This window comes from Carassius auratus, unplaced genomic scaffold (genome assembly GCF_003368295.1).
Source record: "Carassius auratus strain Wakin unplaced genomic scaffold, ASM336829v1 scaf_tig00013547, whole genome shotgun sequence".
In the NCBI taxonomy this organism is placed as follows: Eukaryota; Metazoa; Chordata; class Actinopteri; order Cypriniformes; family Cyprinidae; genus Carassius; species Carassius auratus.
In genome coordinates, this window is record NW_020524412.1 from 10,363 (window position 1) to 28,066 (window position 17,704).

A 17,704-nucleotide genomic window follows, 5' to 3' on the forward strand; every position below is an offset into this window, starting at 1 on the left:
GACGCCAAGCTTTACCATATATTTGGCAAAGCGCTGATCATTCACTATTCACACTATTCACAATTCCCTGCCGGCCCTGAGACTCAAACCCACGACCTCTGGTTTAAAAGTCCTACACTCTAACCATTAGGCCACGGCTGCCCCATTCAATGCAATACAAGAGCATAAAAGCTTCTAGAAGGCAAAGGTGAATTTGTTGTATTTGCATTCAAATAAGTTGTGTTTTCATAAAAATTGTGTGCGTTGAAGAAATAACAGCTAGATCAGGTTCTGAAAAAAAAAAAACAGCCAGACAAATAACCTGCTTTTAAACTAAGAGACAAAACAAATTAATCCAAATTCTGAGTGTGGCAGTTCAGCCAAACTACATAATCACTTGTCAAACCACATGAACAACTAAGGGTGAACAGACACTAAGTGACACAAACATATTCTGCCTCAAATCAGTCATTCTTTATTCTTGCACTCTGAAACTGCAACATTAGTGTGATTACTGTGTTTGAGCACTAGGTGTCAGGCTGCACACAGAACTCAACAGAACAACAAGAGTGGAATAAAAGCACTCACATTTTCAATGACAAAGGTCCACTCTTTGTCTTCAAACTCCTCTGCATGGGGATCCTGAAAAAATTGAATGTGGAAATGAATTAATGTCACACAAACTGAGATGAGGCTTGTTAAAGAAGTCTCATAATAAAGCCTGTTTTTAGTGTCTTTTGTAGCAGAGATACTGGGCAAAAGCAACTCCACAGATCATATCAATCTCCTTTTACTGATCAACAATAGGATTTAAAGCAATATCTGCATTTCATGAGGGAAATAAAATGTAAAACATATAAAGGATGTAGCGATGTTTCAATAAAGCTTCATCTGGCTACATCAGTATTGTAATGGCCAGTTGCAGTGCAATAGGTCACAAGACAAAGTGATTTGTCAAGTCACACTTCTCTCACACTGCCTATTTCAAAGCTGAATCAGGTTTATCAGTATGGTAAATGAGCATATGAGGATGCAAAAACACACGGGTTCACTTGAACTGCTGTTCTGTTGTTCTAGAACTGTCCCGGTCAGCTGACCACAGGGTTGACGGTACACAAATGAAACATTCATGAACTCATGAATGCCAAACTGACCCACTGCAATGAACTCTGGGAGATGTAGTCGTAGATGACACATTTGTGAACACAATGTGGAGGATATTCTGCTAGAGGATATTCAACACCAGGTCAGCCTGTCAGCGTTAGCTCGTCACTTGCATGTGCGGTGTGTGTGTGTGGTTTTAAGTCAGTTCTTCTGCCCCTCTGAGGACATCAAAGCTGATGAAATGATGAATGAATTCTAAACTTATTATGAACATCTAAACATGTTCATAATTATTACATGTGTGCGGTTAACAGGAGCAACCTCAGATCTACAAATCTATCTCTCTTTCTTTGTCTTAAATATGTACTTCCTCTATGCTACGCATGGGTCTAACAATCCAGGATGTAAAGTCTCACTTCACTTGTGCCAGGTCTGCTGACCGACATCTCAAAAAGACTAAAATACCAAGCACAGACTTCATGCTGCCGTGTCAGGTTCTGCTGCACACACACTTGAGAAGGGGGTTAAAACTTGGACTGTGGCAGTTAAATTAGAGTGGAATCAAGATGTCTAGACACCAGCAGACCTGCAGATCCCAACCAATCAGCTTCTGGGAAAAAGCCAACTGCTGCAACTGGCCCCAATAGCATCTAGGCCTTCTTGGCCCCTAGATGAGAGTCTTTTTTTTTATGTGTGTGTAAATGCATGTGTTTACCTTAAATAGTGTGACAGTGATCTCTATGTTCTCTGGGACAGGCCACACCACCACTCCTCTATAGGGATTCTTGATGCCAGGCTGCCAGCTATGAGACTGCAAAAAAAAGAAATATATGAAAAAGTTGCATTATAAGACTTATTAAAACTAACAGCATTACTCAAACAAAATAAACAGAAAATATATACAATAATCTAGTCATTGCTACAATAAAAAACACTGGAAAATAATTTAGAAAAATTCTAACCTCACTGGCAGAACTTTTTAAATGTTTAAAGCATGAAGCATAAAACAAGACTATAAGTAAGGAAAACAAGATTTTTTTGCAGTGAACTTGAAGTGGCGAGTTGTTACATAAAGCTTTAATGATTCATTAAAATTAATGTGCATAATGTTTGAGCTAATATCAGCACCAGAAGCAGAATCCAAACTCACATCAATAGCTCAATCGTTAAATACATCTAAATGCACATTTAAAAGTTCATTTCAGTTGGACTACAACTACAAATTTCACAAACACTTCAGTCAGACTGCTCTTACTATACTTTGTTTTTTGTTAAGTCAGGCTTACAGACCTAGATAATGTAATTGCAGCTCAACATCGTCTAGCATGTTGTATACATGCTAACTGGTCTACTACAACGGTCTTCAGCATTGTGCTTGCTCCAAAATGTGATCTGTGATGTGTATTTAATCCATCACATTACATATTAAAGGGGTCATATGGTGTGATTTAAAATTTTCCTTTCTCTTTGGAGTGTTACAACCTGTTCATGAATAGATAAGAGTTGCAAAGACTAAAGTCTCAAACCCAAAGAGATATTCTTTATAAAGGTTAAGACTCATCAAAGCCCTCCTAAAACACCTTGTTTAAACACACCCCCACGTCTACGTCACTCTGTGGGAGGATTTGCATAACACTGCCGAAATGTTCATGCAAAGATAGAAGGCGTAACCTTTATTCTCGCTGTAGTATTGTTGACCGCCACCATGTGGAGGTGTCGAGGATGCTGTGTGTTTCCTTGTGAAAGCAAAATTACTTGGCCTTCCAAAAGAGGACACAACTAGAAATCAGCAGTTAAGTTGTATTTACAACACTGTTCCAGAACATGATTCAAACACGAGTTTTGAGCAGTGTAGAGTAGCGCTTGTTGTTGTAGTGTGGTTGTCATTTCTCCGATAACAAATACAGGGTGCAGGGTGCAGTTTTATGCTAACGCGGCACGATGAAACGCATAAAAAAGACAGTATAAGTCATTATAATCAATTATGTCCCCACTGGATGCTATAAATGCCTTGTTTGTAATGGGTTTTATTGTTTTCTGTCTCGTCGCACCGGGACACACAGCATCACAGTATGTTAAGGGGCATAACATTTCCGTCACACGCTTGAGGTATTCTGCCAATCACAATGCACTGGATAATGGGCAATCAGAGCACTCCTCCCATTTCAGAACGATGAGCTTTTGCATTTCAGAAAGGTGGGGCATAGAGAAGATACAATAATGTACATTGTGTGGAAAATAATGTGTTTTTTTAACCTTAAACCATTACACCAAATACACAAAATAATGTTATTTTTTAGCAACGTCATATGACCCGTTTAAGAATGTAGCTCAATTATAGTAACTTACTAGTTACTGCACATGTAAACACACTTAAGGCACTGTTTGCAACTGCATTTGGAAAAAAAAAAAAGAGAAAAAAAGAGAAAGAAATCTAAGTTTAAAAAAAGAAAAGTAATATTACCCACCTTGGATGATTTCCTTCGGCTCCTGCGTGTCCAGACAACAACTAGCTTGTCCGGTTGCCTAAAAAAAAAAAAAAAAAGATTTTAAAAAATTAAACAATCAGCACTAATGATGATATAAAACAAGCACAATAGCTAAAAGAAACACTACCAAAGCTTCAGATTTCAGTTCTGCTGTAAACTAGCTAAACTACAGCAAAATTTAGTCTAAATGACACAAGGCCCAACATTGAACAAGATCAGATGAGAAATAAAAGAGAAAGATGCAGATCAGACTCCTCTGCGAAGAGCTCAAAGTCCAACTGATGCTGCAAATCAATTCATACACATATCACATACAGCCTAACCCAGCAGTAAACTACCTCACTGCTTTGCCTTTGAGAGGCAAGGGTGTGTGCACTAGACGTATGTGTTAATAGGGTTTAATTCATCCCACAGACTAAAGCACAAATACACCTTACAGTACAACATTCACAACATCAAACTGAAGTCTCACGAATAGACCTACAGGTTTAAAGATAAACGGATTGCTAAAATAGAAGGAAAAAGGTTTCAGGACATCTGAGCATGACTGAGAGAGAGAACACACACAGGAACCAGGACTCGCAATCTTGAATTGGATTACCAGCAGTAAGAGGCTTGACCGCAATCTGACAGGTGTGTGTTTATGCATGGGTGCTGTGTGTGTCTCATTTTCAGAAAATCACTGTCCTCAATAAACCGTTCCAAACATGGTAGGACAGACAGAAGGATAAACGATCTCCTGCTGTGTGTCTGGATTATTCTAGATTACTATATGCATCAATTCTGAGGAGAACCACCACTGATAAAGCATTTCATCCAGTGACTCTGCTTAAACTGTGCCCGGGAAACTAGCAAGACAGCATCACAGAAGCAATACACAGATGCTCCATTGTGTCTCTACGTTTCTAGAACACACACACACACACACTGCTTCCTGCCCTACAGCATCATGCTGTGTTTGACATGGAGCACTGAAGACAATCTGTTTTTAGTCATCTCTCGCGCTGAAATACCAAAACTCTCTCTTTATCCTCTCTTCTATATTTTCATTCCTACTTGGACTTCTTCATTTTCCCAAGGCTAGTAGACATGCTCTACTGCAATTCTCTTTTCACATGATCTTATCAAAGTATTCCATAATGGCTTTATGTTTCCTCATGGATGGGTCACAATGTTTCTTGAAATAACTTTTATTCAGCAAGGCTTCATAAATCGATCAAAAGACACAAATGTTACAAAAGATTTCCATTTTAAATAAATTATGTTCTTTCTAATTCTTATATATATATATATATATATATATATATATATATATATATATATATATATATATATATATATATATATATATAAAGAGAGAGAGAGAGAGAGAGAGAGAGAGAGAGACTAGAATTTCAAAAGAGCTGTGGCAACGTCTCCAAGATGCTTCAAAAGACCTACCTGAAAAACAGTGTAAGTGGGCCTAGGTCAAAAGCTGCTTTAAACACAAAGGTTATTTTTAAGATCAAGATTTTTATTTGGTTAACAGAAGTTAATTGCTAAAGAAAATCTATTATGACATTATTTTTGACAGCATCTTAATTTTACAGCATTTTTACACAAGTGACTTTTAACAGCACAGCTTTGCAGGTAGGTTCATTGGAGCATCTTTGAGACACTGCCACAGTTCCTCTAGAGAGAGAGAGATATATATATATATATATATATATATATATATATACTGCTGGTTGACAAAGGCCAATGAACCAAATACCTGTTCTGTGTTTCTACAGTGAATGCCAGCAGACACATACAATTATATAATTATATAATTACTGCACTTCACAATCACTGAAACCATCTTAACCTTATTCACAAGTGGTATATGTTCAACAGAGCTACATTATGTGTTCACACCTGTAACTCATTTCTTATATTTCATATGTGCACTCTGTGTTCCATAGGGTACAGTTCATTCCTCAGACCCATTACCACACAGATCCTTAAAGTCTGTCCGTTGTTTTAGCTCAGATTTGTGGCTGCAGCTCATGCAGCTCTAGATACATTAAGATTTACTTTGCCTGCCAAAGTCTTTTGACTGTGCTTTCAAGGTCCATCTTAATTAATGTTCTCTACAAAAACCCTAATATGACATTTTTCCATGATTGGCGTTCTTTGTAAATCTGGCAGGTGTCTGCTGATAGAAACCTGTCAACAACTGCAATGTGATTAATGAAGCCAAGCCTGTCAAACCCTGCTCTGGACAGGCTGCAGGTCTGCATTTGTGTTATACAGAACTGTATAGCATGCAATGTTTTTTTTTTTTAAGAAATAATGAGTCAAAAGTGAACTGAATAACACTTAAGTGTTTAGCAGCACTCGTTAGGCCTAATGATGTACAGATTGCACGACTGTAGCTGTTTAAATGTTGTTTGAATAAGCAATCCTTCAGAGACATGTTTATTAGTTGAGTAAATGTAAGCAGCCCCATGAACTACACTACTTGTAAAGGGTTTGGTGTCAATAAGATTGAATGTTCAATTTGCTCAAGTTGAGCAATGTTTTCAGTTGATAACATTTTTGTTATTTTAGCATTTAGTGGATAACACAGTAAAACCAGCAACATTGTAAAATAGTACTGCAATTTAAAACAAGTTATATTTTTTGTATAATGCAAATTAAATTAAAATAAACAGCTGCTAAGCCAATTAAATGTTAAACTTTAGGAAACCATGATCTAAAATAGGGTTAGCTCTAAAGGTCTTAACAATTTGGAAACTGGGCTTGTCTGTAGGATTAAAAGGGACCTGAATGTTTTCTTTCTAGCTAGTAAATATAGATCTACAACATTCATTAATAGACTATAAACAACTCCATAAAAACAGTGGAAAATGCTGTGGGCGTGAGAGAGAGTTTTATACTCCTCTTGAGCTATTCTTTCTCTATTACAGAAAGAGACAAAGGCAAAAGTCTTTAAAATACATCAATGCAACACGACTAATTGGGAGACACAGTACCTCAAGATGCTATTCACACTTCTGATTACAGCAAAACAAAAGCTGCAGATTTGAGTGCTGACATAAATAAATAAATGGAAAAAGAGTGACAAAGTGGGTCATCACACAGCAGGAGATGTTATCAGCAGGAAGTGGAGCAGGGTACAGAGGGCACACACACAGACTGGCAAATCCAGGAGGAAAATCCTTCACTGGGCACCAGAAACACAGCAGCCCCAACAGAAACGCTAAAGCTCACACACAGAGAAAACAGAGCGCACAAGAAAGAGGGAGGCATGTCTTTAGGCTTGGAATTAAGATTACAAGTCTTCCACCAAAACATTCAGCTGGTAAAATGCATCTCCTGTGGCCACTTGTGATCAGATTGAGAGGATACATTTGATGGCTCCTTTATGGACTTGCATTCAAACTATGTTATGTGGTTACATGCATTTTAACTACATACATACAGTAGGTGTTTTTTGTTTGCTTTAAAATGTCTGAATCACTAAGAGAACCAGGCAAGTCCCTCTGTAACTGAATCAGACTTGAGGATTGTATAGACTGATTATTGACTCAATGAATCACATGTGATGATTGTAGTGAATCACAAATCATTGCTGGTGCTGTCCACTGTTTTCAAATCAGTTTACTAAGACCTTTTTGTTTCTGGCTAAATTAAGTTAAACCACAAGGGTACAGTGTAAAGATAAGTTTTGATAACTAACAGTTCATTTGGGGACATGTGTTTACTAAAAATAAATATCATACATTTATGCGTAATGTCTATTAAAAGTCATTTACGGAGGAATGCTGTTGTAATCTGGGAGCTTACTGCCTCACACCCCACAGGGAAAGGGAGGGAGAGGAAGGGATGAGACGCCACGAGAGGAGGAGTTGACAGACTGAACCACATCCTGACTCAGAACGGATAGACATAAAAATAACTGTAATACAGATTTCCACAACCATCTCTAGGTTATGAACAGCTCCATCAATAAAAAAGGAACACTTTTGACAGACGCACACAGTAATGCTGTCAATCAGAAACCCTCCTTCTGATCTGATCTGTGTACGTCTGAATCAAGAAAGAGAGCAAGAGAAAGAGAGAGCAGCTAGTGGAACAGAGTGATATTAAGATTAACATGCTAAAGAGCCTGTAACGGGAGACCAGGAACACACATTACACTACTGCCACACGATACGCCTAAGAGAGAGATGCAGACGAGAAGGTTATTGATTCGGCTATCTGTGTAGCCATGTTTTTAAATTATTTATTAGAATAAAATGAAAGCGTAAAATTTCTTTAGAAATCTTTTACACATGTTAAAAAAAACCAAATGTGAAAGCTTAAGCAATGTCTGATTGACCGTCATGAAATTCACTGCATTCATAAGACAGTTCACCCAAGAAGTGTCCTTCAAAACATGAATTAGCCTATATCTGTGACTTATCGATATATTGTATGAGTTATTTATTCCAGCCAATATGACAATATAGAAGAAAATAAATCACAACTACCATTTCATTATGACTTTTTTAAGTCATGACTTTTTTAATTTTTTTAACTGAGTGGCAGATGTTTCATACACACACATCCTTCAGCACTATATCGTAATGGAAATATTCCTTTAAGTTTATGAGTCAGTTCTAAAACCAGTTTTATAGAAGCCATTATGAAAAACTGCAATCAGTCATGCGATCATCCAGTGAAACAACACACAACAAAAAGAAAAAGAGAAAAACAGTGAAGGTCGATTGGTACCCTTATAAGGAAATAAACCAAAAATGTGCCTGCACTGGGGTGTAACGGTATGCAAAAATCATGGTTCGGTACGTATCTCGGTTTTAAAGTCACGGTTCGGTTCATTTTCGGTACATTCAAACATTAAACTGCAGGTTGTTTATTACTATACACTTTTTTTTAAATACTTTTTAATAAAATATATATAAAATAAAAAAAAGAATAAGAAATAAAATACTGCTGCAAAGTTCTCCACTAAATAAAATACTTTTAAGTCTCAAACCAATATCATATAATAAAATATAATGAAAATATAAATAAATAACTATGATAACAGTGCAGCATTACCAATCCCAGCTTGTAGGCCTGCTTCACCAGAGCCGTGCTGTGCCTGCTGCTGTAGGTGACATAGAGGGAGACCGCCAACAGACCAGGCTCTTGTCTTCATAACAACAATATCTATACTTCATGTTTAGCATAAATATAAAGCCTACTGATTAAGGACACCACCAACAGTATTGACAGCAAAATAGACTATATATGTTTGACAGGTGCAATATATGAAAATCGATAATTATTCAATTTTTTAAAATTACATTTATATCAGAATTTATGTCAACCTATAGACTTTCAAACATCAAAGTGTCATGAATTAATATGTATTTTTTGTACAAAATGACATATAAACATATTTTCCTATTCTATTTTGCCTGGAAACGCTTCCAACGCGATTGCGTGTCGTGTGAAAAATAGGCGTCGGTTCTATTTCTAGCATGCACGCGTTTTCCGCGCGGCTCAATCTGCGCCTGAGATGCGCAGGCAGTCTGCAAGCTCTAACCTGTTAACATGGGAGCCGCACGAAGCTGAGACGCTTGCGCCACGCATCCAGTGTGTCGCCGGCATTAGAATCAGCTGCAGGGCGGGATTTACGCTGAACACGGAGACTACCGCCACTTAATATGTTCGTTTGGAAACATGTAAATGTACTTATTTTCCGCGCACAAAATATTGCATTTCGTCATTCGATAGACACGTGCACCGAACCGAAAGCCCTGTACCGAAACGGTCCGGTACGAATACACGTACCGTTACACCCCTAGCCTGCACTAAATAAACTGGTGTCATAAGTATGAACAGTTTTGTTACAGTCATTAATGGATGCTTTTTAACATAAAATAAATAATTATAAATAATTCCAGTGACCCAAAATTATTTTTGTTCCTTGCTTCTTAAGACAACTGAAAATAATTGAATAACATAATATATATATATATATATATAATCATCATCATGATATAGAGCAGTCAGAAAATGGTTGTGTAAACAAAACAAAAAATCACATTTTTGCATTTTTGATGCATGAAACCTTGAAAAACATTTTAAGTGGATTTCAGAACAAAAAAAAAAAATTGTGTAGAATATGACACTGCATATAATGCAAACGGAGCTGCATAAGATCACTGAAGGCTACAAACTAATTATTTCCTCAAAAGTCATTTCAAGTTGCTGAAAATCTCCCCTTATCTGGTCCTGCTAGCAAGAAAGGCTTTAATTTGAGCCAGAGAGCACACAAACATACACACCCAGTGTCATGAGATACATGAAAGGACTTGGAGTCCATTAACTCAAACTGACTGATACATAAAGCCATGAATCCTTCATTATAAGAGCTGACTGCATCCAGATGACAGGAATCCAAACTCAAGAACTGAGAGAGAGAAAAAAAGAAACACCAATCATCTCAGTAGCTATGTTTCCATCCACCTATTTTTAAGATTCTAACACATAAAATAAAACAAATATAAAAAAAAAACAGTGATGGAAACATATTTAACAAAATAAATTAATCGATGTTCAGTTATGTAACATTGTATAAAATGATTTGTTATAATCACCTCCCATAACATCAGGCAACATGACAACGTGTCTTATTGCACGTGTTGTCTGCAAGATCTGAGGCGCAACTCATTTATTATGAGGGAAAAAAAGAGCTACTGGCTTCCCCAGTTGCAGCAACTTTTATTTTTTATTATTGATACTTTTGCTGAAGTTTCCCAAGAAGTAAAATTGTATTCTATTGAACGCAACTGTGCTTTACTTGCAAATGTTTTATGCAATATTTTACTTTTATGCACAAGTTAAATTCACCTGGATTAAATGGAAACATGGTGCAGTGATCAATGAAACCTGAGCTATACATCATGTCCCCCCTGATTCCCTGATCACTTACATGACCTTATTAAACCCATCAGCATGTGTAATCAAACACACACACACACACACACACACACACACCGTTTCTGCTTCTTCACAGCCTCCTACACGGATGTGATGTTTTGTATTTGCTCTAATAAAGTTGCACCAAAATGAAAATAGTTGAAACACTGCTCTTTCCATGGTTTCACCCCCTGAAGTATTTTGGCAATTTTTTTTCATAAAATAAATAACCAAAATGTGTTTTTTACTATTTTGTCTTGCTTTTTTAAAGAAAAAATAAATTACAAAACAACAATTTAAAAATATTAACTTAAGACTGTACAGATAGCTCCCAGAGCTCATGCAGCAATTAGTGCGTGTATTAGAAAACACAACATTCTTCAGTTTATTTACTAATTGTTTAAGATCATTTCGCGATTTCAATAATCGTACAGTAACCAGCAACAACCACCCCTTCCACTACTCATCAGAGACATGCAATGCAGTATTAAAAAGTCTCTCGCTGTCGGTACTTGTCAGGATTGTGTGTCTTTTTCGGACAGTTTTAAATACTTCCACACTGCAGACATGTTTTCTGCATAAGTGCGCACCTCTTTTGGTCGCACTATGTCATTATTCAGTACAATTTATTTAGTCTTTTAGCTTATTCAGTTGCTGAAAATTTGGTGCACCCTTAATTTAAACCCAGTTTAGCATTCTGGATCACAGTTGAGCTGAATGGGTATGTTGAACCTTGAGCCTACAGACAGAGGAATCAAAGGACTCACATCAGAAAGTGCAAAAGAGTACAGTGGATCTACTTAAACATGTATCTCTGGTCAATTTCCCTCTATTTCTAAGACACATTCTCTCTCCCCCTCACTTCAATTATCTTCTCCTTTTCTCAACCCCTCTAAAAAAAAAAAAAGAAAAAAAAGAAAACGGCATGAAAAAAGGTGTGGAAGTGAAGAAAGTCTTAAAGTCTTGGGTTTGATTTTTATCTATCTTTCACCTAACGTTTTTAAGCTGAAACTGAAAATATGGTGTGTGCTGTAAGTCACTATGCAATTCTTGTATATTCATCCAAGTTCATTCCAGACTCGGTGTCAGTGGGCCCCTGAGTCAAATATAATTCACCAATAAAGATGAGATTCTTGGCAGCCTTGAACTATATGAAGTTAAGTGAAATCCCACATGAAGCGTGCTGGGATTTTAAAGGTCTGAGTTTAGGCTTGGCTGCTGTAGCACTTAAAAGGATTTCACTTCCTCATTCCAGTCAGACTGACCCATGGCACCAGGCCTGAACGCAAAGCAGCTGGCTGCCCCGGCCAATACTCTAAAGCAACCAATCATTACTGCTGCAAAACTAATTAATTAACTAATATTATAAAGCCAGTGTTTCCAAAATTATACAAATATTATCTCGCAAATTGTACACACTTTTAGAGTTAGATGTTTAAACATGGAAAAAAGAACGCCTTTGAGCTTCATGCCTGTAAGTGAATAATGCTCTTTCATCAGCGCCCGCGCCAATCTGACTCTGCATTGGTCCACACATCACCATGCAGACAACAGTCTGTGCATCCAAAACACACATATAAGGAGAGGGAAGGAATGTTTGGTCTTTAAGCCAATTAAGAAATTAAGAGTTTAGCTCCAAACGATTAATTTGCGTAAAAATGTATTTTCTTTACCAAGAAAGTGTCAAGATGGAAATGTGGAAGTGTCACAACAACAGACCGGTGTGTAAAGCTCTAAGACTTTGATATATCCAGCGTTTAGTTGATCCTGATAAGCAGTCGTCATTTCATTTGTAAACACACGCTTTCATCTTTCGTGAGGGGGTTTGACACCACAGCATTTTTGCTTCCAGGCTGAACGTTAAAGAATGCGACACACATGTCTCCAGGAAATCCTGTATAATTCTAAAAATCTGATGACGACTTCGACACTTCTGAAGTGTTTCCTCTCTTGTGTCCTATATGCATCAGACGTTTGGCCAACGGTCCATGGTCGTGACATATGGGGCTGAGACTAGCTCAACCCTAGTGACAATATAAATGTTAAATGTCATTTTAATACATCCTTGCTTAATAAAAGTATGATTTTCTTTAAAAAAATAAAAATCTTTAAATTTTTAAACAGTAGTGAATATTTTAAACATTTTCTTTTCTCCTTGCAATTTTTGAATTACTACTGCATTACATTAATGCGGCAATTCTCCACAGCAATTAAACAACACCATGGCCTTGCTGTAGAGGCGTGGGAATCGGCAGGATTACAAAACAGCACATTACACCAGAGATGCTGAAAGATTCAACTAATAAACCTTTGATGTTGCCAAGGGACAAGAGAACTGCAAAGGCCAACATTCTAGAAGGCACTGAATCAACAGGCAGGGATACCCAATCAGGCCATGGCGTGTCCCGTATCCTAGCATCATGCTTCTGGAACACTGCCCAAGGTGCTGGCTGCAGTCTGACTGGACGTTGCTCCTGCAGTATGTGTCCGGCGGAGCTGTTGTTCTTGGCTTATCTGGCTACACATAAATCATATCACAGGATAGTCTCTGGATATCAGTGATCTAATAATATATGTACACACAAAAACAACACTAGGGAAGTTAATGATTGAAATACTAGAACCCATCTTTCAGCCTGAGGAATCAGAGCTGATGGCCATACCAAATCTCCTACATGAACCTATTCCATCCACAGAATGCTTTGATTTCATCTTTCATACACCCTACACAACCACATTATCCAAATGGGATCAGAACCAGTGGAGGTGTTATGCTATGTTTAAACTTCTAAAATGATTTTTTTAATTCAAATGATTTCTTCATTTGATTGCTGGCTCACACATCCTTTCATTGCTCCCACTAACACATTTTCCTTCTCCCCTGCATTCCAGAACAAATGCTTGTGGTTTTTCTACGTAAAAAGTGAAGAAAAGTGAAGTTTTTACTCAAGCTTAGAGAGCTGTTCCCACTTGAGACCAAATGTGGAAAACTTTCCATCAGAACAATTGCACACTGGACAGATGAAGCACAAAGCACAGAGATCACGTAGCAGACACACATGCAAGCAGCTGAGGCACTAACATCTCCCTGGTATAAACGCCTTTGAGCTTTATGCCTGTAAGTGAATAATGCTCTTTCATCAGCGCCCGCGCCAATCTGACTCTGCATTAGTCCACACATCACCATGCAGACAACAGTCTGTGCATCCAAAACACACATATAAGGAGAGGGAAGGAATGTTTGGCCTTTAAGCCAATTAAGAAAGCAAGAGTTTGGTTCCAAACGCTATAAATCCATTTTTATTAATTTGCGTACAAATTAATTTTCTTTACCAAGAAAGTCTCAAGATGAAAACCACTATTTTCTGTTTCAAACTTTCACATAGCATTTCAGGTCATAATAACATTATAAAATCTAATCCAGATTTTCAAAGATTTATTATAAAATGTTATTATTTTTCCCCCAAAATGCAATAAATCCATGACAAATCCAAACATTTTTTTTTCAAAATGCTATAAATCCATTAAATTAATATAAAAGTTATTTTTCCTATTGAAACTGCTGAAAATACACAACATGGTTAATCCACATATGACAGCCTCTGCACTTGGTCAATACTACTCTTATATATAGACACTGGACTAAAAACACATTAAATCAGTCATCGCTCCCAAAATGAATTCAGTGGGTCATCTTATTAATGCAATAAACTAATTACAGTGATAAAAGAAAATTTAATCATGAAAAACATCACATTAGACCTCAGAAATTCCAAAATTACATTTCCCTTACATTCAACTTCCAAAAGTGCATTCATCTTTGCCGTGTTACATTCATATAGTTGACTTGTGCTATAAACTGTATTAAAAAATCATAAATGTTATTAATAAAAACACTTACTGACAAGCTATACAATATCACGTTCATAATCTATTTAATTTTCGAATGCGACTCATCTGTGATTATGAACGTGATATTGTATATAGCCTGTCAGTGATCTACAGCTTCTTGTATCTATCTGAAAACATGTCATGGAGATTTACTATTAATCATAGAACCGGCAATACTAACGATATACGCATGACAATCACATGCAATTTATCGTGCAGCCCTAAGTTTGTTTGTTGATCACAAATTACAAAGTAGATGAAGAAAACTAGGATGCTGAGTGTATTCAAAGCACCGCCATTACTGTTTGGGTGCATAAAAATGGTGCACTGTGATTGGTTGAGCGGATATATCACATTCTGCAGAGAAGGGAGAATGGCATTTGTCGCAAATAGCCTGTTTATTCATTCAAGTCTGTTTCTGTTTATTTGTAGTCACAGTAGCCTATATACATCACATTTAGACATTTTTTTAATTTTTCTATATTTTTATAAAAGCTCCAGAACAAAAAACACAATATTTTTATGACATGGGCTAGGTGGAGCTAAATTTTCAAGACGAGACTTATGACAGATAAAATATGTTACTAAATAAATACACGATTGTAATAGAGAATAAGAAGCTGACATCTGATTTCATCAAGTGGTTGCATTTACCATGTTTAGTTTTTTTTATGGTAACGTTAGTCTTTTGAATCACTTATAAATATTTCTGCCTTGTATGGTGACTGGCCCTGGCACACACTAGCACACCCACTTTTGGCCCGACAGTGGAAACACGGCTAATTAGACACATGCCTCCAGGCCCCAGAAACAATCCTGCCGCACCTGAAGTCCTCAGACTTTGAGCCGAGTAAATATGAGTCACGTTTCCCCTGTGGAGAACTAAACGTTTTGCCAACTGACATGACTGCAGAACTAAACCTTTTTGGAAATCTACAAGAAACTATAAAATCCAACACTCCTATGGCAATATAGGAGAGAAAACAGATAAAAACTTGAGAAATTGCTGGGTACTTGACCCCAAATACAGCATAATCCACAACCTGACCTTAACATCTAAGCAGCATTCCACTGCGAACATACCTTGCAACAAGGATGTAACCAAGACTGAGACAAATGTTAAATATTAAAGTCGTGATGCAACGGAAAAAGCCACAGATATTTTCTTTGGTATTCTGATATAAATTCAAAAGAAAGAAGATTATAGAGGTTCTATCCATCAGTTGTTGATTGGATGAAGGTAGATCTGAAAGCAAGTTTGCATCGATGATACAAAAGGGGTTTTTGTGGACAAAATTATTGGAGAAATCTGGTATAAGTCAGCAGAGAAAAGTCTTGTGGTTTCTTCAGAAGAACGAATTATAATATTTTGACTCACACGGGTGAATTGTTCAAAGTAAGGTCAACAATATGCATTTAACAGATCTTTTAAAAAGTCATCCACAGAAAGACTATTTTTTTTCCAAAAAAGTTAAAAGGGGTGACCAAAAAGCCATTGAGATGGAGGCACCTCATGACCCACATGAGTCTGTTCACTAGAAGTTTAATAAATTACTGTGTAAAATGTAATAAAAAAATATTAAATAATTGGCATGGGTGCAGATCTCCAGTAAAAAGAATATCTTAGTTTATGTTGACTACAAGCATACTGAAATATTTCTACAGCTGAGAGACCTGTAAACCTATTTTACTGCCATTTATTTAATATTTTTTAATAACTTAAAAAAATAGAACTTACGCAGAAAAAAAATGTGCATTTAAACACGATAAATGATCTGAATGAGAGGACAACCAAGTGTGTATATAAAACACGTAATTGTTCAAAATAACATGTTTTTTTATATGCTTAATTTTTTTACATTTTATTTTAGGACACACAAACAGAAAACATAAATCTAAATATCTACCACAAGACACTCATGGTACAGATACAAGTTGAGGAGCACTTTGAAGTGTAGCCATTGCTTGATCACAGTATATAACAATCCCATTTCCTCCAATAATTCACCTTTATTCTTCTCCCAGAGGGAGAAGAGGGAGAGTTTTCCATAGAACATATTTGACTGACAATACTTAGATGAAGATCCATATCGTAAGGACTTCTCTTAAGCCAACATTTAGTAACTGCTTTTCTTACATGCAACTAAAAAATCTTTAAGAGATAACCATCACATTTGTTCAAACCCTCCATGACTGTGACCCCTAGAAACATAGTGATAAATGACACATCTATGTTAAAGCCTATTACCCTAGATATTAATTGCCCTGCCCTTCCCCAATATAATAACATATGTTTAACATCTCACTAAATCCAATTTGATCTACATCTTCTCTGCTGAAATATGGGAAGGAGACCTCAGGCTTCATTGCATCTAATCTCATACAACTCATCATACACAACTCCTAAACAGAGAAAAGAGAAAATAAACAAACTGATGTAGAAAGTATAGTTGCATAGTCCCAGCCTCTCCCTACACACAGGGACTCCCGGGGAATGGATAAATCCTCATCGTTAGATACGTCACAGGCCAACTCAGCATTCCAAAAACTGGTGCTCATGCTCTCTCTCTCACACACACACACACACACACAAGCTGGGCTGGATATGAGTAGCAGCACGCGCAAGACATGCAAGCAGTGACAACTCACCATTTCTTTGTGCATTCCACCACAAGTTCCTGGTAAGAGGCGACGAACTGGAATTTGGAAGCATGTTTCCCAACACGCTGCAGTCTCTTCCACACTGAAGCCATGGTTTTGTCCTCTTTATAGAGCTGACAGTTTGTTTAGAATACTGTCACGTTCTGACGCCACCCCCTCACAAATCCTTTCCTTGTAAAAGTTCTCAAAAGTATCCAAAATTGGCTTTTGTGCATTCACTAATGTTTAAGGGGTTTAAAATCAGGTAGAGGAAAGGAAAAAAACACGTAGATCCTTTGCCATCAAAACATTAGTGTGGATGATCGCAGATCAAGCATGATGGCACGACATGTTAAATCCAACGGGGTGATTGACAGCTCTCACAGAGCTCATTCCGTGCAGCAAATCCCTCAAAATAAATGTAAGCAGTGCATGGTAATCCAATATTCCTCATTTCCATGTGTCAATAAAACCTACAGAGACAAAGAGGGAGGTGGTTAGAGCTTAGTTAGTGATAAAGGTTGTTGCACCAAAAGATATCAATTAACTCATCTGTCAATCTTTAACAAATATTGAATGCAAAAATTTGGTAGTCAGTTTCAGCTTAATTAATTTACCAATACCACCCCTAAATTAAAGCACTGATGCATACCAGTAACAAAAAC

General features: G+C 37.0%; 1 protein-coding gene across 1 annotated transcript; it reads right to left on the reverse strand.

The window, feature by feature from the left end:
* Positions 1 to 419: 419 nt before the first annotated feature.
* Positions 420 to 17,504, reverse strand: LOC113074063 (EH domain-binding protein 1-like). Its single transcript, XM_026246772.1, has 4 exons — positions 17,049 to 17,504; positions 3,552 to 3,609; positions 1,799 to 1,894; positions 420 to 621 (listed from the first exon to the last, which is right to left on the reverse strand). Exons 1-4 carry the CDS (start codon positions 17,150 to 17,152, stop codon positions 532 to 534), a joined length of 348 nt encoding a protein of 115 aa, XP_026102557.1. The 5' UTR covers positions 17,153 to 17,504; the 3' UTR covers positions 420 to 531.
* Between the last annotated feature and the right edge of the window lie 200 nt (positions 17,505 to 17,704).

Coding starts and splice junctions, on each gene's coding strand:
- LOC113074063 (XM_026246772.1), bottom strand. CDS start 17,152: ATGGCTTCAGTGTGGAAGAGACTGCAGCGTGTTGGGAAACATGCTTCC. Junction 3,610..17,048: donor GTGGAATGCACAAAGAAATG/GTGAGTTGTCAC, acceptor TTTTTTTTTTAG/GCAACCGGACAAGCTAGTTG. Junction 1,895..3,551: donor GCCGAAGGAAATCATCCAAG/GTGGGTAATATT, acceptor TTTTTTTTGCAG/TCTCATAGCTGGCAGCCTGG.